The 21846-nt window shown below is 43.6% G+C and overlaps 1 protein-coding gene across 1 annotated transcript; it reads right to left on the bottom strand.

The window, feature by feature from the left end:
• Positions 1 to 3057: 3057 nt before the first annotated feature.
• rnf207a (ring finger protein 207a) lies at positions 3058 to 20769 on the bottom strand. The gene is made up of 18 exons (XM_077007745.1): positions 20570 to 20769; positions 19862 to 20085; positions 15554 to 15680; positions 15005 to 15149; positions 14245 to 14326; positions 13840 to 13915; positions 13498 to 13623; positions 13259 to 13305; positions 12760 to 12832; positions 12581 to 12649; positions 11952 to 12020; positions 7032 to 7138; positions 4655 to 4832; positions 4343 to 4528; positions 4166 to 4217; positions 3907 to 4024; positions 3704 to 3796; positions 3058 to 3571 (listed from the first exon to the last, which is right to left on the bottom strand). The coding sequence occupies exons 2-18, from the start codon at positions 20056 to 20058 to the stop codon at positions 3439 to 3441; spliced, it is 1878 nt and encodes a 625-aa protein (XP_076863860.1). The 5' UTR covers positions 20059 to 20085; positions 20570 to 20769; the 3' UTR covers positions 3058 to 3438.
• Positions 20770 to 21846: the final 1077 nt, after the last annotated feature.

Here is a 21846-nt window from a genome sequence, read left to right as displayed (position 1 = left end):
AAATATTGGATTGGTATTGATATTGGGCAACAGTCAACTGCTAGATCAGTACAGAAAAATTGGTATTATGCCATCGCTAATCAACATAGCAACTCAGTCTACACAGTCTCGTATACAGCACGCTGCAAGACACAGTGTGTTTTGAATCACTTTTTCAGTAGTGTTTACCTCTATAGCTCTTCTGTGGGATCAGACAAGATGAACTAACCTTCATTCTCAACACACATCATTGAACCTTTGGCTTCCGCGATCCTGTCACCTGTTCACCAGCTGTACGTTCTAGAACCACTCATGGTCGCTAGTACCCATTGCATTCTGGGAACGCCCCACAAGACCTGCCTTTCTGGAGATGAGTTACCTAGGCTGAGTTACCTAGGCCTTCTCAAAGTCCCTCAGATCCTTACACATGCACATTTTTACTGCTTCCAACACATCATCTTCAAGAACTGATTGTTAACCTGCCTGGTTTTAATGGTGCGGTATATTATAAATAGACATGATATTTAATTGATTCTGCTATAATTTCAGAGTTGTGCTGTTTTGCAGCGATCCTTTGAAGGGTTCAGCTTTTGAGCACTTTTCTGCTGGTGCCGTTGGACTCTTCGTTGTCATGATTTTCATAACAGCACTACTTAAAAAAATACTTTCAGAGTTAATAAGATTGATGCAGTTGTGATTTGGCCATTACATGTTTATCTCGACTGAAACGCAAACAGCATGGAGAGCAAACCAGTCTAGCCTTATGACCTCTGAGAGCTCTTACAGACTGGTGTTAGACCAGCAAACATAATTTTACAGAACACGTACACTCTCTATGTTAGGAAAGCTGTCTGCCTTCCATAACGTTGGCCATTCAGGACCTACTCCACATGATGCATTTACACGATATGGCTGAATCTTCCTCTCCATATGGGTCTGTCGTAATTAAATTAAGGACATCTGTAGTCATTCTGAGTCCTAGAAATAGCATGTGATGGTAATTAAATCTGAAACAAGTGTCACAATCTAATGATACAGATCAGCCAGAAGAGGGCATTAATGACAGTTATGTAACTGGTGCAACTGAGACGCTGTACTGCTGACCTACTTTCTGTGGTCCTGGTGTAGTTTCTCCAAATGAGGACAGTGGATACAGGTGTGAATTACAGTATTCCCAGATTACACACGTGGGTGATTACTACAATGGGGGAGTTCTTCCAAGAGTACAGTGGTGCAATTGGCTGCCATAGGTGTATGAGAGGGAGTATGAAAAATTGTGACATTAGGTCTCAGTGGACATGGAAAAGGTGGAGAATGGTGGGGCATGTATGGTGGAGGATGATGTATGAACATTGAGGAACATTGAGGGGGGGGCTCAACCACCCCTCCCCCAGCACAAGTTCTGTCTCCAAATGCATTTTTAATGAGCCTGATCCCCTTGACTTCTGTGCACGGGACGACCTGCTCTGAAGGGTCAAACTCACCCATGTGACTGAACAGCCTTGTCACACACACACACACACACACTGCAAAAACACGCTCACTCCTGCAGAGAGGATGTTCACTGGGTATACAAAGTTATGACAGTACTAGAGCCCTTTTATTCAACAAGGTTACGCTGAAGTAAAGCGCATTTTTGTGGCTTGCCTTCCACTCTTAACACAATGAATGATTTCCAATGTAGGAAATTCTTAAAAACATCACGAGAATAAAAGATGGCACAAAGTAATCGAGGACGTTTGCTTGGAGAAACAGTTTTTCATTTCATACCCTAAATTTAAGCTCAACCTGCAGTATTTTAGTACACCATAGTCATAAAATACGGACTGAAAGAGAAAAGGAAGATGAAGATAAAGTGAAAGAGAGGAGGTGTGGCCTGGTTTCACCCTGCGATCCAACAGGCCCAGTCTAGCAGCCTCTGCATCAGACCCAGCACCCCCAGCAGTGCAGAGGAGACACAGGACACGCAGGAGCCTGCTGGCTCCTGTGGGGGGGTTGAGGGTAGGAGCTTCTGTTGGCTGTCGTGTTTTCTAGTTCAGCGTGATTTATGAGATGATCAGCTATCGACCCCAGCCGCAGTGCGCAATCGCTGCAAAATGGCTGCTTGTTTTGGGCACTGTACTAAGGTTATCTGGAGCTGAACTTAGTAAGATGTTAATAATGCAACAAGGTTGTTTTTTTAATGATCTGTGCTTTGTAATGTCTCCTTTTGTTAGTTAATTTGAGCTCATCTATAACTCAGGGCAAGAGATTAGTGGTTGCCCACATACGTCACTGTTAGCATGCTGCAGAAATCATTTATTTGTAAATTACTACCCTCAAGGGGAAGACAAATACAATTCTAATCTCCTTATGGAAATATTAGCCCAGATGTTATAACAGAAAGCATTGTAAATATAACTGCCATGTTTGTGAACATCCTCCTACGTCAGAATATGTTTGTGCGTTCGTTGTGTGTCAGTCTGCTTCCTGTTCTTCAGCTGACGTAATGTGAGTGGTGGTGGTGATGTGGGTGGTGACAGGTGCTCAGAGCAGTGCCCTCTACTGGTCCTCCTCAGACTGGGCGGTGACATACATCCCCTGCACACTGGATTCGATGATGCCCCACACACATACAATTAACTCACTGAACAATCTCTGCACTGCTGCCCCAAAGTTCACATCAGCGCTCGACTCTATGTCTGAGGATGTCAACGCATTGCAGTGGACATGCAGTCAATCCAGGCTTTTGCATCTTGGGTTTACATTAGTATACAAGCGAGTCTTTATTACAGCTGTGTACCAACACCATTTTGTAACAATGCTCTAAATACAATCGGCAGATTTGTGAGCCAACCTTTAAAAGATACGTAAAAGTAACCAACAGTTAGAATTCTAAAGTTCAAACTTGAATGTTGCGGAATAGTCTTTTTCAGCACACACACGGGCATTATTTAGGGAAGACTTTGGTCTCTATTACGTATTCATATTTAATTATGAACTGTAATATTTTTTTTCCCTTGAACAGCACTTTTCCATTTTTATTTATTCCCCCTCCGTTTTTAATCCAGTACATGAAGAATTTCATTCATATCGTCATCAATAAACCAATTTTAATTTCCTTTTATTACTAGCACTGTTTCAACTAATTTAAAGCACACTTAAAATACCTTTGAGACAAAGTTGGTTTTTCATCACTTACATTTTCCCAGTCATCCATTAACCCGAGGTATACACACTGGTCGTGTCTTCTCCACAGTAATTAGGAACATAACTCTTGTCCTTTCTGTGATTCTTTCCCTGTGATGTAGGGACCATCATCCATTCAGCACATCTTCATATTATTCCTGTTCAATTTTGTTATTTAATTTACATTGGCCTATAACGGTCCATCATTGAGCATGTATTATATAAGATGTCCTTCACATAACACACTGCAAACTCCCTGGGTTTATGGTGGCAGCTCTGTGTCAGGACATATCAGACGTTCCTCTGCTTGCGTGGCCAGGAGTAGTCATTGCTCTTCGCCGGGGTCTCTTCAGGTTGGAGGATCAACGTATTCTTACTCCTGTTTGAATCCCAGATGCAGATGGTGGAACAGCCTTCATCATTACTAATATGGGAAGAAATGCCAAGAGCATTAGTAGTTTCTCTCTCAGTTCCAAATCTGCGATTAAGGTAAACAATAGACAATAAATAATTCTTAAAAATGATCATTCATATTTTATTTAGTGAACAAGATTACCCATCTGGTGATTTAGTAGTCGTTGTGGTATCCTGATTAATCTTCAGCATTGTTTCACTGTGTTCAACTTCATGTTCTTTCAGAACATGGAACCTAAAACCATTCAACACCATAGCAGTGTATTCGATGTTTATTAATATGGTTATAAATGATTCTATTTGGCTGAAGGGGATGAGATGGGAATGAAAGAGTCCCGAGGCTACCTGGGCTCCAATCGTTCTTTTACTTTTGCTATGGAGGAGATATATGGTCCAATCTGACGTGCGATGGTAGTCAAGTAGGAGTTTTCCTGCTTCAGTTGGAGAAGGTCATGGAGTTGTGCTGAAACAGAGCAGCATGTAAACAAACTGTAAATAAACAAGCAGTAAACAAACATTACATCGCTTTCCACTAAATCCACACCTCTAGGACAGGATGAAAAACACCAAGAACATGATAAGGCGCACTGACAACTTCCCTTACCTTCATAGACATCTTGCTCATTTGTTACCCTCTGTAAAGTGTCTTGCCATGTCTGAAAAAGAAGACATATGCTGAGATGAAGCTTTTTCACTCTTTCTCCATGCTACCTCAGCGCAGCGATGGTGGCTACTTGGTTATGATGCTTCTTGGATCTACAGCAGGGATCCAAGATTTCACCTGCTCGAGCATGGCCCTGTGGTTCTGCACGGCGGAACACTGAGAGGCAATCTGCCCGTCGATGTGCACAGAGCGCTCCAGTATCTCCCCCATGGCGTCCATGTTGATGAGGGAGTGGTGTTTGGTCAGGTCGCGATGCATCGCCTGCACCTGGTTCTTCAACTTCTGCACCTCTGTCTGCAGGGCCTGGTCCAGAACAAAAACAGGCTGTAAACCGACGCAAATGTGCGGAACATGGGCAAACGACTTCAGCCTCACAAAACCAAGCCAAGAAGCGAAGCGGCGAAGACTCAAACTGATTGGCTGTCTCACCCGGTAGCTGCTCTCATAGATTCGGCAGTGCTCTGTGAAAGGCGTGTCCCCATCCTTAGCCAATAAGACTTTAGTACAGATGTATCGGTGAGGGGCAGCTGTGTATCCCAGAGAGGTGGACTGTGGCATGGCACCGAGAGAGGGAGACTGGCACGACATGGACCAAGCAGCCCACAGCCTGTGGAGGGGACAGGTGGTCACCATCTCCTAGATGCTGACCTAATATTTAACACGCACCGGCCACATTGGGGGCCTGTTCTCCAGAGCATGCTAACACTGTAGTCATGGGAACTGAGGGGAGGAAAGCTGTCTGCTTTCACCGGCTTTAATAAAAGCAGCTGAAAGCAGAAAATCATCACACGATCTTCTTTGCATGATGGCTCCTTCTGTCTGCTTGACAGCCTCCCCCTCCCTCGTCTTATTTTGTGCATGCCGATCCTCAGGAAATGTGGCCTGCATGGAAGGCATCAGCCTATAAATCATGGGTAAGTGTTCTGAGATCAGGCATTCTGACAGCCCTGTTTACAATGCCAAGTGCCAAACAGCTATTCAGGAATCTTCAGTGTGCACCTCAGTTTCACAGGACTGTTCTTAAAACATAGTGTAAAAACTATCCCTTTTAGCAGCTAGGTATTAGCATGCTCTGAAAATAAAACAAAAATAAATAAATACATAAAAAAAGAAGAAAACCACCTTAAAAATTAGTGAAGTTAACTAAACTGAACTACAGAGAATCACTAGGCCTTCCACAAGTCCATTCAGAAAGGAAAGAGCGTTCTCCCTACGACGCACTACCTGAGGATCTCAGAAACCTGTTCCTTTCACCACCTGAGGCTTAGTCAACCAATTAAAACAGTGCATGCTCAGGTCAATCCATATGACAATAAAGTCATTAAAACTGGAGAGAAGGTGAATTACCGTAATAGTGGGGGTCTTTAGGCTTTCTTCCCTGTGTGAGTTATGGTGCCCTCTGGGAAGAGTCTGTACGTGCTGCTCCATTTCAACCTGACACCTACACTGTGCACTGTCTGTAGGCTCCGCCCACTCATTTGACCCCTACCAATTTAAGACATCGCCACTGGCAACGGCATCGGTGGCATGGAACAAAGGCTTGAAGAGTTCCGTGTAATTATGATATAAATAGTGATGGGAGTCCAAGAGCAGGCTGTTGCCATGGCTGTGGGAGACTGGGGACAGGGGGGCTTGTGCACGGAGGGGCGGGGCCACCCATGCACAGGATGCGTGATTTATGTGGAAAGTTGCTGGGGGGCACCTGCGTCACCCGCTGTCCACAGAGAGGTGGAGGGGTTGAGGAATTCATCGCGGTCACCTTTGCGTTTGTCAGCAGACACTGCACATGCGCGACACTGTAAACACGACTTAATGCCAACAGATAGCAGAGAACAACAGGGTTGTGGGGGATGGTGGATTGTGTGTGTGTGGGTGTGTGTGTGTGTGTGTGTGTGTGTGTGTGTGTGTGTGTGTGCGTGTGTGTGTGTGGTGAGGGTTCCAGGAATGAGAAATCCCAAGGAAATGCTACCGTTCATGCTGTGGAAGGGCATGCAGACCCAACTGTGATGACTACAATAAACCTTAAAATAGAGACTGGCTCAAGCCAATGAGTCTGGTGCCACACTTTACCACTTCAAACGTTTACATTTCTCAGAAAATATTTATAAAAATACTGACCGATATATTAAGCCAGGGATAGGTACCATAGCATTACAAAGCCCCAAGTCACTTTTGGATTAATCCATCTGCTTCAATGTAGAGAACTGGAGATTCCCCACACAACCTGTTTTTCTCAAAGAATGTCATTCCTCCAACACTTTTCCTGGACCAAATCCTTATTCTCATGCTAGCCATGGCCACCAAGTGCCAAAAATCAGAAGCAAACTAGGAACTGAGCCTTTTGTCTGAAATGATTAGTGACAGTCGATCAAATAGCAGGGCAGTAACAGCAGGCCTCAGTCCCTGGATCAGAGTTTTCCTAGAACTGTGGCTACACTCACCTGAGAGGCAGTGTTAACACCCCTGCACCATGGCAGGCACATACCAGACTCATACCTGGCACATCAGAAAGGGGTTATAAAGCCGAACACCTTAGTGACTAAGCAAATGACTGAGCAAATGATAACGTTACCTCCTTCTTCCTGTTGCCTGTTGTTGATATCTGATCACTAAACACATTAGGATTGAATCTTAGTCATCACTTTTTTTCAAGGTTAGTTCTTTAGAGACTTAATATATTTCTCAACCCTTTAATGTTTGCAACTGTCAATATATAGATATACCAGGAACACTAGTGCTACATATATGACTACAGATTTATTTATCTGATTTGTGTTGCCAGCAGCTATTTGGATTTGGAACTTACAGGCTGCCCCCGGTGGCTCCCCGGGATACTGCACCAGTCTTGGGAAGTCCAAGCGGCAGGAGGGTGCCTAGACAGTGGGCAAACTCTCTGCGGAAATCTGTGTTGATCTGGCAGAGAGGAAAGCACAGTCAGAAAAGGCCACCATAGTCACACAACTATCAATTTCATGGAGAAGAACTTACATTACTATCATGCTTGAGGATAAACATTACATTTTTCTTTCAAAAATCTAAATGCTTTTAAATGCATTTAAATGACAGTTCCATTGCCATTTTTAGAAGACGACAGTATCTAGAAATTGATTTAAATCCTATATATGGAAATCCCTTACAAAATAATGTTTGGGTTATTGTGTGAACCTAAAAACTACCACCATTTCAAATTATTATTGACACTCAGCAGATATTTTCTTTCTTTTTTTTTACTTGGTGGGTGACATCATAGTCCTTCATGCTTCCTGATTCTCCCATTACAGACTACAACCACCTACACTACACTTCCCAGAAGCCCAGTCACAGCCTGGAAAACAACAGCCAACCAATCATAGATTTACCCCCCATTCCCCCACCCCCCTTTCCTATCATCACCTTACTGATCTCAACTGTTATATATCCATTCCTATATATATCTGTGTGTCACCAGCTTTCCTTGCAAAGTTTTGCCAACATTTCTCTGAGTGTATACTGGGTGATTTTGCTTTTTTTTCTGTCTGAGTTTTTGTTGAACGAAGACAGCCATTTTCTATCTCTCATTTGTGATTTCGGTCTAATCTCACTGTTTTTATTCTCCCTCTGGCTTTGTTACATCTGTTTTTACTGTCTTTTACCCACAAGCATCTCTCCTGTTCTGAAGTGTAACATTTCCAAAATATTCTGTTTTGTCTAATGTAGAAAACCCATTGACCTAAATGTATGACAGTTATTCAGAACATGCTCACACAGTAATTCAGCACAAACAGGAAAAAGTCAATGGGATGCCACTTGATGTCTCAGGCAACAGATAAATCTGGCAAACACACATAATGCCTGTGGGATTTATGAGAGACACTACTTTTTTAACCCAAAGGTCACCCATGCATGAAAAATGTTTTTCACCTTCAGAAAACCTTTAAGTGATCAATCAATAGAGGTTTACAGACCCGATAAAAGACTTAAAAGGCTGAATTGTTGGTGGGGAGTTAATGTGAAGAGCGGTTGGCTTCACTATGTTGAAGACAGCCACTGAAATTCTTCCCCCTTTGGACAGTGTAACAAAACTAGATCTAACTGTTATGACACACGTGCAGGCACAGTGAAACATGAAAAATACCATTACAACTGGCAAGCAGACGTTCAACCTGGCCAGAGTTTACAGTCCGTTTACAGTTTAGTCTTTATTTACACACTGTACAGAGAGGCCTGGCAGGGAAGTGAGTTATGAACGGTGGATATACAGTGGACATACAGTGGACATATGGTGGTCATACAGTGGACATATGGTGGACATACAGTGGACATACAGCTGCTCTGTAAAAAGAAGGCTGTTTGGGCAAAACTGGAAACTGGCTGATGAGGTCCATCACAATCCTGTGGGAGTTGGTAGCTAATGTGGGCGGCTGGTTTTCTGGGTTGCTGGGTTTAGCTACACTACACATGCTATAAGATGGCTGGTAGATGGCAGAACCTCCTTGGGATGCAGGATTGTAGCCACTCTGAAACAAGCTCAGATGCAGAAGGAACAATTTGTTGGTGCTTATATGTCATATACCTGCACACATGATGGTGTGATGGTGCACACCTGATACCTGATGGTAGGGTTGTAGTTACTGGATACTTGTTGAAGCGGTCATTAGCCTTTATAGCTGATTAGGTTGGTGCTGGTTCTATATAACCCTGGGCTTTCTGTAGCCCATACCATGATGTCAATTTAGGAAAGGCTTGAAAGGAATCACTAGATCCTAGCCAGGCAGCCCCCCCCCCCCCCCCCCCCGACTGCCCCCCTTAGAGAAAGCTGGTAGCAGCTATGAGAGGAGACGGGTCACAGTCAGGGCATTCAATACCTGCCTTGTCCTCACTTGACTAAGATGCTCAGGATCCTATGTAGATTGGAGCAAAGAAACTCTGGGATGTCACTTGGGTATATCTTTGATATGAAGGCTGATAGCTGTGTGGCAGGGTATTGGGCAACTGTCAGGGACAGGTCGATAAATGGAGCAAGATTGCAGCTGCTATGGAAGCTGAAGCCGTCTGCAGGTTGGAAGACCAACTCCACACCTGCTCCTCACCAGTCATTACTGACCTCACTATAGAGGAATATGGTGTAATGTGAAGTCATCCGGGTAAAAGGCCTATCTTGGTAAACATGCTGTCTGTCATGCATGTCTGGAACTGAGTGGATAACTTCTGAAGTAAGGGCTTCTTTCAGACTGCGAAGAATCTTGCATGGTTGCAATGGCAGGCTGACGGGCTTCCTCAAATTGCTTGACCGATATATTAATAATTGTAATCATAATAGGTGTACAGTCAATCCAGATATAAAGAGATCTGCACTACCTTTGCTTACAAGGTACATGCAAACGTTCATCTTCCGATACTGTTGAACCATCAATGGATGGCTTGGCGTTTGAGATAACAACAGCATCCAAGCAATATGTACAGCCCAACTGTGTAAAGTAATTCCTCGAGCTACGTGAAGCTACGTCAGAGCTTTTAATAGCCACTTTTTTTGCGTGTAGCTAGTTTGAGATTAGGAGCCGGCATGAGGAGACTATTCAGACAGGGGCGCAAGTTCTTGGTAGTTCAGGTGCCCTGAAGGCCCGGGACCAAACTTCACAGGTTGTATCAGCCAGATAGGCTTGGTCAGTATGCCAAAGTCGAGTCAAAGTTTGTGACCTTGGCTGAGAAGCTGCAGTAGCCATACGGACAGCTGTCAGGTATGGTTTGATGGATGTGGCACATTTGTAGGTTGGAAGACACTCCACTCCTGCTTCTCATGTGAAATGTGCCTTATTTTGTCAATTGTGCTTTTTTACCGCAATTGAAATTTGTCCTCCGCATTTACCCATCTGTGCAATTAGAACACACACACAAACACACACACACTAGTGATTACTAGGGGGCTGTGGTGCATACATGCCCAGAGCGGTGGCCAACCCTAGCCCGGCGCCTGGGGAGCAGTTGGGGTTAGGTTCCTTGCTCAAGGGCACCTCAGTCATGGCCTCAGGCCTGGGAATCGAACCCACGATCCTCCAGTCACAAGACCAGTTCCCTACCACCAGACCATGACTGCCCCGTCTTCTGGACAAAAGGCCTTTCTTGGAAAATGTTCTGGATTATCAGAAGTTATCTGAAAACAAACACTTTTGGTCTTAAAACTAACAAAGACTATGGTCATGTCAAAACTTGCTAAAACAAATAATACCTACTAATGGCTATAGGGGCCAAAGAAATATGAAGTAGCCAAATTTCAGGCATCTCTCAACTATGTGGAATCATAACCAACACAGGATCTGGAGGAATCGTCTTGTTTTATAAAGATTCACACAGAGCCAAGTGAAACGTGATGAACTTGAAACATCTCCAATATCCTTGCGTGTTCTGCATCAGGAGTTGGTAGATCGACCTTGTAATGGATCAGTATTTAGCTGTCCATCCTGGCTTTGTAGCAGGTTAAACCTCTGAATAATGTTTTGCAGCTTTGGGGATTATGTGTAACCACTAAGCTTCTGTTGCACACTTGTATAAAGTTAGACACTGAGCTATTTGAAGCCACTTCAAGACCAATGATTGGTCACTGTCTAAGCCAAATCTGCATCAACTCTCCCAGGGTTACCGCTGGGAGTCAGCAATTAGCAATTACAAAGGGGCCATTAATTTTACATTCTAATTCAAACTTTTTAAAACGTACTTTAATACCTTGATATTAAAAAGAGTGGAAAACTAGCTACTAAAATTCCTTTGAAGTGGTTAACATACTGAGAAACCTGAAAGTCTTATTAAAGTGTTAAAATTCCGAACTCACAAAAGCAAAAAACAGTTTAAAGTCATAGCCTTTACATTTCAAATGTCTCAACTGTTTTAGTGCTGCAAGGACCAGGGAACTACTCTATATAGCTTGATTCACAGGTTGGCAAACTGACAAGTCCAATTAACAGCCCATTTCAGTTCAAAGTGAATCACGGCTATGCAATTACATCTGTGGAAAGGATCATTTCACACAGCAGACTTGCCTCTCAAAGAAAAATTGTCATTTATGCACAGACTGAATAGTCATGTGATTGGGGTGGATTTTGGAGTTAAACTAAAAGCTTGTGTTAAGTCACAGTAAGAACCATATTAATTCCTTATTTCAAGTATGAAGGACGCTTTGTGTCTTTTCCCATCAGTTTGCTCATATGGCACGGAAGGTAACTTGCCATTTCATAAATCACTGTCTCTGCACTCAGGGGCAAAACTGATTTTTGGACCCTCAAAGAGATATCACAATGGGCCCCATTACCCACTAATATAATAATCATGGTAATAGTAATGGTAGTGGTAATATGACATTTGTTCTGGCCTATCTTATTTTTTATTACAGTACAGATATTTGAAGTCCAGTTAGTCAAGTACTAATGATTAATGATAATTCATGCTAATAGCTGCTTACAGAGGGAATTGGCTGATAGTTCTGGGTTGTCCCAGTCATACCACATTCTGCAAAACATGTCTTATTTCACTTTGGAATCCAGGCAAAGTTTTATAAATGGGGCCCCTGTTTGTTTGTTTGTTTGTTTGTTTTGTTTTTTTATGCGGTGCAGTGTGTTAAAGCTATAATTCTGGATGCTGCCATTTTGTCCCATCTGTGTCCTGCTGAAGACATCTGTATAGGGTCCTAATGGTTGTCAGCTAGGATTTGAATAAATGAATGTGATGAGTGTGTCATGCGGCGCTGTGGGGTTACCCTGCAGCTCTGTGCGGGACAGAGTTGGACAGGCAGCGTCACAATCCTGTGCAGCCTGTCCACCAGCTGCTGTGAACGAATGAGATGCAGGATGAACAGAATTCCCGCACGAGTGCTATGGAAGTGCTATGCGTCGTGAGAGTGAGAGAGAGAGAGAGAAATGAAATGTGACATATTTTGTCAATTGTGATTTTTACACCCCAATCGAAATTTGTCCTCCGCTTTAAACCCATCTATGCAGTCAGAACACACACACACACACTAGTGATTACTAGGGGGCTGTGGATCACACGTGCCCAGAGCGGTGGGCAGCCCTAGCCCGGCGCCCGGGGAGCAGTTGGGGTTAGGTGCCTTGCTCAAGGACACCTCAGTCATGGCCTGTCTGGGAATCGAACCCACGACCCTCCGGTCACAAGTCCAGTTCCCTACCACCAGGCCATGACTGACTGACTGAGAGAGAGAGAGAGAGAGAGAGAGAGAGAGAGAGAGAGAGAGAGAGAGAGAGAGAGAGAGAGAGAGAGAGAGAGAGAGAGAGAGAGAGAAGAGAGAGAGAGAGAGAGAGAGAGAGAGAGAGAGAGAGAGAGAGAGAGAGAGGAGAGAGAGAGAGAGAGAGAGAGACTGCTACTTACATAGCCCATGTCAAGGAAATCATACTTGCTGGCCAGTCTAAGGAAAACCGAGCAAACGACCAGGTGAACCTGCAGGCGTAAGAGTCAGATTGTTGCTATTCTAAATCCTGAACTTGCGCACACTGCTCAGGTTTCGTGTGTATGGAAGGGAAGACAGGTGGGGGGCGGGGCTGGCGTACCTGGAGTGTGGGCAGGAGAGCAGCCAGGTAACCGAGCTGCTCCTTCAGTACCTCCTCCTTCTCCTCATGCTGGCTGCAGATAACGGGAATCTAAACCATTTTCGCTAATGAAACAACGCATGCGTAGCACACACACACACAGACTCCCGTTTTCTCATACATATTCAGCGCATATATAAATCCCTGATGACTTTTGGTGGGTCAACTCAGATGAACTGATAAAAAAAACTGCAGTCTGGTATAAATGGCCTTTGGCTAAATTTCTGGAACTTCCAACCAGAGTGAATTCCATGCAGGAAAGTGATTGTGATGAAGGGCAGAGGGTTTAATTTAAAGAAGTCAATAAAAGACGCCTCGTGGTCTGAAGGGCGTCCGCTGCTCGTAGCGCATCTTACTGGTCTGCGTAGTGCCCCACTGACGGAGCTTAAAACATGCGGCCAACATCCGTGAGTGATTCATGCTCCGTTTTATTCAAAATGGCTGAGAACAATCTGTTTACCTCTGAGCAGCTTTTAACAGGATTCTCTTCCTCTCTGCAAGTTTTTCCTTTGTGAAAAACAGAGTAATCATATCACAAAACCTAAAATCCATCCACATTAAGGATATTATTATGAGGTTGTTTTTGCCAGTGGTCATTTGTCATCGGTTTTGAGTGTTTACATGAATGGTGTATCTAACAGAAACTTGTAATGTGTCACCCATGTGCTGTGTATGCCACCTGCTGGTGAAATGTCTAACCTGCATGCTGTTGAACAGGGTGCAGATCGCAGTCTCCTCCTCCTGCACATTAGTATGCACTTCTCTGATCATGGCCTTAAGCTGGACAGTGGCCTCCCAAGCCGATGTCTGGAGCTCTTTCACCGCCTGTGGGGATGAAGGAAAATTCAGCTTAGGGCCAATGCTGCTAATGCACACTTAAAGGTAATACACTATGCTCTACAACCTTGTGCCCTGCATACTTCGCTGCAGTTTGCTTCCACTCCAGAGAAGGGCACTAACCGCACTCATGCCAAGTGCCCTTGTGTAGCATTAACCTGAAGTGGCACTCGTTCGTTAATGGCAAGCAACTCACGCTCTCACCAGCACGGCCTGATCCAGGATCCCACAGCCCTGCGCGTACGCCGTCTCAATGTCCACACAGTGCTTTCGGCTCGGCCTGCCGAAGCACACAAGCACACAGGTCACATTTGCAGGAGCGCAAAAGCACGCAGGTCACGTTTGCAGGAGTGCAAAAGCACGCAGGTCACGTTTACAGCAGTGCAAAAGCACGCAGGTCACGTTTACAGCAGTGCAAAAGCACGCAGGTCACGTTTGCAGGAGTGCAAAAGCACGCAGGTCACGTTCACAGCAGTGCAAAAGCACGCAGGTCACGTTCACAGCAGTGCAAAAGCACGCAGGTCACATTTGCAGGAGTGCAAAAGCATGCAGGTCACATTTGCAGGAGCATGCTTAGGCCACGTGCTTTGTGATGGTGGACGTGCTTACACCTGCATGTCCCTGAAACACTTGATGCAGAGCATGGATCTCTTCTCCGTCGAAAACATGACGTAAAGCTCCTCATGGAGGGCTAAGAGAGGAGTCAAAACAAACATGAAATGCACAGTCTACTACAGGATTTACAGGTGCGTTACAGGTCTGTTGCAGGTGTGTTACAGGTGTGCTGTGTGTTATTTCTTGAATGTGTGTTCTGAACTCCTAAGGCAACTACAAAGCTTTTAACAAGATAATCTGCCTACTCTATACCATAGAGTAATGTGTGCTGCTGAGTTGCTGTGGACACCTTTTGCATGTTTTAAAAGCAACGGAGTGAATTTCTGGTCTTGTGTGCTTAGGGTTCAACTGTGTTTTTTCCTGTTCTTCAACAGAGAATTCAATCAGTTCATTATCAGTTTTAGCAGGTCTAATTGAGCTTTAAAGTTCAACACACTCTGCTGGATATGGGCTCTTCAGAACTAGAGCTAGACAGTCTTGTTTTAAAGCACAGGTTCACTGTTTGTTAACTACACCTCATTAAAATTTCCCCTGTATTGCCAAACCACTCTAGTGGCTGTAGTCTGAGACATTTACCACTTCTTAACACCTCATTATGCTATATTCAGTCAAAAGATCTTCAACAAATGCCCTTTTTGAAATGTTGTGGTACTGTCGTTCATGTCTGATTCTTTTCTGTCAGCGTAGCTGTGCTGTGCAGAACAGAACAAGACTCCACACAGAGCCGTGGAAGTGGGCCGATGTGGTAACTCACAGCACTTGCTATGGCAGTCCTTGGCCCGTTTGGCTAGTGAGACGATTTCATGGCAGGAGAACATCCTGGCTCTGTGTGTGATGTCCCTGCAGGGGCCACACAGTGGCTGGCTGCACGTGTTACAGTAATACATAGCCCCAGTGTTCTGGACACACACCCACACACACCCACACCCACACCCACACACACACACACACACACACACACACACACACACACACAAAACATTTCAGTATGAGAGCTATGTCTATTAGGGTGAAGAAATAATTTTGGTTTGAGGATTATGTGTGAGAGATTATGTTAAGTTTGTGTGTTACTCTAACACAGAATATACAGTATGTTTGTTATGTGGCTTATGGTGTGTAGGTATGCATGATTATTGCATCATTTGTTAAGAAATTCATGAACTTTTAAAAAGTGTAACTTTTGTTCATTCATTGTGTAACTTTTGTTCGTTCATTCATTAAAGTCTTGATGACTTGACTTGACTGAAGTCTGAAACTGTGCATGTGTTATATAAGATGTTGTATGATGTCTTTTGTGGCATACCTGTGTATTGCATTCCATATCACAGTTAGCACATTGCACTTCACTGTCAGTGGAGTCATGCACCAGGAACTTCAGCAAACGGTCTTCAGGAGGGAGAGTGTTTATACCCTTCACAACTGAAGCATATCTGGTGAAAACACACACACACACACACACACACACACACACACACACACACACACACACACACACACACACGTGCATACAGTGAAACTACTGAGTTATCCAGTTTTCTGATATTACAGACTTTTGCGTCATGGCTATTTTTACACAAGGCAAACCTACTAGCAGCACTTCCCAGACATAATCAAGCACACGCAATAAACTTTCACGGATATCAGGTTTTTAGGTTGGTGAATATATTGTCTCTGTGCAGCTTCTTTCAGCAATTCTTGCTATGTTTCCCAACGTACTGACACGTGTGGTGTCACTCTGAGAGAGTCATGGGTGTCAGACATGAGGCCCAGGGGCTACAGGCTAAACCACTAGCGTGTTCGCTCTTGTTCCCTGTTAACACTGACATACTTCCCCTAATGCCTCAACATAAATGATTCATAATTCACTGTATCCTTTCATCCAATTACAAGATAAATGGTTTTTTGATGAGCACTGAAATTAATCAGAGCTAAGCAGAGATTCGGAGAACCGCATCCTATCCTTCAGCTAATGACCTCAATATGTCTGCCCAGACATTGCCCCTCTTGCCTGGTTTGTCTTGTTTTCATAGCAACGGGCTATTATGTGCCACTAACAGCAGTGGATGCAGCAGGAAAGAAACAATCAGGTAGGTGTGAAAAGAACCTGTGCGATGGTATTGGTTCAGAATGGGGGACTGGGCCACGCCCTCAACAGCGGCATATTTACAAACTTCAAATCATTATCATCAATCGGGCTAGATCATACCATGAAAACAGCATGGTTAAGATGGCCTGACCGGTGAAGCTCTTCGGCTAATTCTGGCCATGCAGGAGAGCTGTTGTGGTTGTAGAAGAGTGATAGCAAAAGTCAGACTCATCATACCCGCTCTCCTCCAATGGACAACAAAGGATAAATATAGACGTATGGATCTGCAGTCACCTCCGCTGTCTGAGAGCAGAGACACTCTTGCAGCAGTGATCGGTGAAACCGTCTGCGTGTAACGACACCTCCACTGTCCAAAGTTACAATTAAAGTTATAATTATTAAATAGTGGTTTCTGAAGCCAAAGGTTAATGAAGTCATTCTTAAGTACTAATTTGTATGAGAAATGTATTTAGAGGTCTGGTGGGGTTTGGTGCAAAAGGTTTGTAGAAGCATTTAAGTCAGTTCAAAGGTGTCAATTCTTATAGCACATATATTTTCTAGGATTATAGACCCATTCACATGAAATAACATTTTTACATGTATGCCCCTTTTCACAACTTTGCATATGAGATAAACAGGTTTTATAGTGTAGATATTTTTGTTAGTTTATTTAAAATATTTTGTATCTAAAGAAACAGTGTATTTTAATACGCAGAGCAGTTGTGTTTTAATACGCACAGGTTAGTTCTGTGACATTTATTTTTAAAGTAATTTGAATAGTTTATATGATTTCTATAGAAGTTCTAAGGATATACTAAACATCACAGAATATTTTCCAATGCCTGCTGTAGCCTCTTACTGAGAACTGGGTAGCACTTGAACTTTTTCATCAGGTCATGATGCTTTTGTTCTACCACAAACAATCCATAACCATGACAACCCAGTTCTACCAATCACATGTATGTCATAACCATAGCAATGCAGTTCTAATCACCACATATATACCATTACTATAGTAGCACAGTTCTAACAACCACAGATATACCATTATATAATATCACATTTCTAAACCACAGATATACAATTACTATCTCAGCACAGTTCTAACAATCACAGATATACCATTACTATAGTATCACAGTTCTAACAACCACAGATACACCATTACTATAGTAGCACAGTCCTAACAACAGCCACAGGCCACATGTGCACAATATTTCCATATTAGTGCAACAACATATTACAGTGTGTCATGCTTGACTTCTGGATAGGAGATGAAATGGGTCATCACCAGAGCTTTTTTAATTGCTCTGAGCCTCAGGATCAGTGCATTGCAGCGGGCGCTTGCCAAGATGCCAAGATGTCGGGACTCCGACACAGTCACAATCTTTAAGTCTAGGTTGAAAACCCACTTATTTAGTTTAGCGTTTGATAATTAATATCCCCCCTTAGATTAAGGTACAGATCCAGGGGTTCACAGGCGAAGGGTTTTATGGTAGACTGGGGCGCTGGTGCTGTCGTCCTGTCACTGCTCGTGGTCACTCAAGTTTGTTGACAGTGCAGTGGACGGATGCCATTGTCTCAGAATGCCCCCAAGCCTATGTTACCTTCTGGTTCTGCCTTTTTAGCTAGGCTGTAATAATTTAACTTAATGCCGGAGTTGCTGCCACACTCCGGAAATGTTTATAATTTCACCGGTCCTGTATATGTCCTCATACAGAGCTAATTTTCCCTGTTTCATTTCTCCACATGGCTGCCCGCCTGCTTGAGGAATAATGAGATGAGGAGACCAGCGATCCATCCTGGGCCAGCCACCTCCTGCCTAACCGGATGCATACAGTACATCATGATGGACATTATTACATATTTTTCCTTTTCTTTCTCTTCTTTCTGTCTAAATTGTTGTTGTTGTCATGGTGACCGGTGTCGGCCAGAGGAGGATGGGTTCCCCCCCTGAGTCTTGGTTCCTCTCAAGGTTTCTTCCTCATGCAAAAAAACTAGAGAGTTTTTCCTTGCCACTGTTGCCTTTGGCTTGCTCACTGGGGGCTAGGACTCGGCACTTGTAAAGCTGCTTTGTGACAACAACTGTTGTAAAAAGCGCTATATAAATAAAATTTGATTTGATTTGATTTGATTTGATTTGATGCCTTCTGTGTGGATCCGTTGAGGTATGATCTTATCGGAGCACCCTGCCATGCCAGGGGTTTGCCGCGGGGCTAAAACCAGAGCTGGCTGCCCACTGCCCCTGCAGCTGTTGCCACTACTCAGCACAGGGCACCCCTGCCTTTTACCAAGAATGCACCACTCCTAGACCCATCTCACCCCAGGCGTAGACAACGGTGTTTGGGCTGAGGCTAGACCGAGCACTGGGCTGCCGCACTCATGCAATGCAGAACAGATTACCTAGAATAAAGGTGGAATAAAGCATTTTGAATTTGAATATGTATTGGTTTTAGTAATCTTTTACACCATGACATTTGAAGCAATATTAAATTAGCTTTGCTTTTATTAATGGAAAAACTCAAGTGTAACTGCCTGGCTTAAAATGTAGACTCGAGACTGAAATGAATGAAAATCCAGTTGGCCAGCGTCAGCAGTTCTGGAGTTAGGGGCTGACAAAGCCTCTGCTTTAATCCTGCTGGACCCGGGTCAGAAAGATCCAGCTGGCAGCAGAGGCGCTTAATGCACGAATGAAACCCATTAAGCTTGGCTCCGTCCTGCCGAGGCCATACTGGAACCAGAACTGCTGCCGTCGCTCCCAACCGTTCATCCTGTAAATCCAATGTAAAGATTCTCTCCGCATTCTGGTCTAATTAAATCCTTTAGTTGCTCCCAAGTACACACCAAGATGCTAATTCTCTTGGCACTTTGAAAGTTTTCCCATAAATGTGTTTGTGTTTACATGCAAGACGGTTGGATCCATCATCAGATGTGAGATCTGCTATATATATATATACACACGCACACAAACAACGATGTACTTCCTTCTTCACACGTGGCACTGTTGCATTCTGCACTAGGGCTCAGTTGAGCCCGTCTGCCAACCTGTGATTACACTGGGAATGTGGAATGATCTGGGATCAGTTCTTCTGTAAAAATCCAGATAGATAGATAAATCGGTAGGTTGATAAAACTGGGCACTGGCCTTCATTTCCCTTCATTGTGCAATTATAATTATTCATTCCCCTCCATTGTGCAACTGTAATTATACCAGCTGCAATAATGCCACTGCAATGCAGAGAAGAAACACAGCACTTAAATTGGTTCCCCATTATAATGAACTTCACCATGGAATCATTTCTCAGAGCTTCTCACAATGTGGATCCCATTACATGACATAGTCTGGCACGCCGGTTAAAGATTAGAGCTAGAAACGACTTTGCACAGTTGCTCAGGCTCAGCTGAAATAAACACATCTGTTTGATCTGCCTTCACTGACTCAGAGGCAGACTTCAGTACGTACCCACAGAAGGGGCAGAGACTTCAGTACGTACCCACAGAAGGGGCAGAGACTTCCGTACGTACCCACAGAGGGGGCAGACGAGACGATTGTCGTTGGCTCTGCCTTGCAAGCACCTGGCACAGAAAACGTGGTAGCAGTCCAGAAGGCACGGCTGCCGATACTGATACTGCTCCCGGCACAGTGGACACACCAGGGGGTAGAGGTTGGCACACTCGGGTTCCCACAGATTGTCAGGAGGTGTGAGAGTAATACCTGCCATCTAAAGAAAATGTCACCGGGGAAACGCCTGCCAGCCAAAAATGTACATGAATGATGTCATATTGACAAGGTGTGAACACAGCAATAGTTTGATTAACACTCTACCACAATATGTTCAGATAAAGTCTGTGTTGTTTTTCATTTTATCCAAATAACAGTAAGTTTATTTAAGCGCCTTTTTTACTTAATTGAAGTAAAACTATTTTAAAGAAGAACCACAAATCATTGGAAATCATTCCTTATTCTGATTATATATATATATATATATAATAAAAGTGTTGTCAGTAACATGATGCCATGAGATACTGAGATACGATGCTATGCTAAGAATTAACTAGTGACACGCACACAAAAACGTGCTTATTACTGGCCATTCACTTTCTTCAGTTTTATACAATTTGTGATCAAAATAATCATGAAGTAATCACCTTTTACACAAGATTTACAAGATTTACAGTATTTACTGCATTAAAACCGCACAGCTTCAAAGCTTTAGATGCTATGTTGCTTACCTCATCTACTTTGGAGCAACAATTAAGATAATACACACAGCAGTCCAGCTTGTCCTCGAACTGTTTGATGATCCCATATCCTACCACTGCTTATGGGGTCCTGTGTTTCTCACAGGCAAGAGCACTCAGTCCCCCTTGTGTACCTTTAAGTGGTGGCACAGTGATCAAGTGAATGTGAGGAAAAGACTCCCTCCCTATCCACACAGCCAGCGGTCCACGGTGAACCGTGCAGAGTGTGCAGGGAGGGGCCACTGTAGTTTCCCTCCCTGCTGTCCTAACTACTATCTACTGGAGGAATGACAGCAATGCTGGGACCTTTCAAAGGGAGTGTGGAACCAGACAGCTGACTTCCCTCTGGCTGAAGCCAGTCAATGGCATATGGACAAGACCTGAACTCCGCAGCCTGACCAAAAAGAAACCAGATACAAGTGCGTCTGCTTGCAGGTGCTAAATTAAATCTACACTTAAATTCTCTTTTGCTGTGAGGCATCACTGTCCTCTCATTGTTACATACACAGCATACACAGGACCGAGGACAGTGATTTTGTAGGCCATCACTGCAGAGAGACAGATGAGACCTTAATTCTTAATGTGGTCATAACATGGTCACTTGGTATCTGTTACAAACAGATCCTAACCAAGGAGTGACCTAGTTGATCGGTAAAGGTACACTGACTGTAAATGGATGTGTGGAATAATGATGAAAGAAGAGGTTATGTTTGGGTTTTGATGGATAAAGGCTAAGTTTCTAGATGCAAGTCAAAACTTTAGAATCACAGAGTCGATTACTTCAGTGTTTGTACATATATAAATAAGTAAAAGAAATGGCTCTGATTCATTCTGTGGGTCTTAGATGCAATAACATCTATTTTATCAGCAAGGCCATCATAACAGTAGAATAAATAGAATGTAGTTTAGTAGCCATGTAATTATTACTCAAAAGCAGACTTATACCATATATATATTTTTTATTTATTGCCACTCCAAACAGAATTCTGTCACTAGCCTCGCGAGAACTGCTACACAGACTACTGCAGGTGGCAGTTCTCGCGAGGCTAGTGACAGAATTCTGTTTGGCGCGGCACATGAATGCTTTTAAAAAAATAACAATTGAAAACTCGCGGGTTTAGTCACATTTGTAGTTCAAAACATATTTGGGGTGTTTTTTCTTCACTTTTTGCCACTCCAAAGATGTTTTCGTCTCTCCTACAGCCTCGATTGCAGCTATATGCAAATAACCGATTATGCAAATTACGCGATACGCGATTACGTCAGAT

The sequence above is a fragment of the Brachyhypopomus gauderio genome, chromosome 1, assembly GCF_052324685.1.
Source record: "Brachyhypopomus gauderio isolate BG-103 chromosome 1, BGAUD_0.2, whole genome shotgun sequence".
In the NCBI taxonomy this organism is placed as follows: domain Eukaryota; kingdom Metazoa; phylum Chordata; class Actinopteri; order Gymnotiformes; family Hypopomidae; genus Brachyhypopomus; species Brachyhypopomus gauderio.
This window is presented reverse-complemented; position numbering and strand designations above follow the sequence as displayed.

Bases quoted from the DNA above. Each gene is read 5' to 3' on its own strand.
- rnf207a (XM_077007745.1), bottom strand. From the start codon at position 20,058: ATGGCAGGTATTACTCTCACACCTCCTGACAATCTGTGGGAACCCGAG. The intron at 12,021-12,580 runs GTAAGTAGCAGT...ATTCGTTCACAG, and splicing joins ATTTCCTTGACATGGGCTAT to CAGCTGGTGGACAGGCTGCA. The intron at 4,529-4,654 runs GTGAGACAGCCA...GTTCTGGACCAG, and splicing joins TCTATGAGAGCAGCTACCGG to GCCCTGCAGACAGAGGTGCA.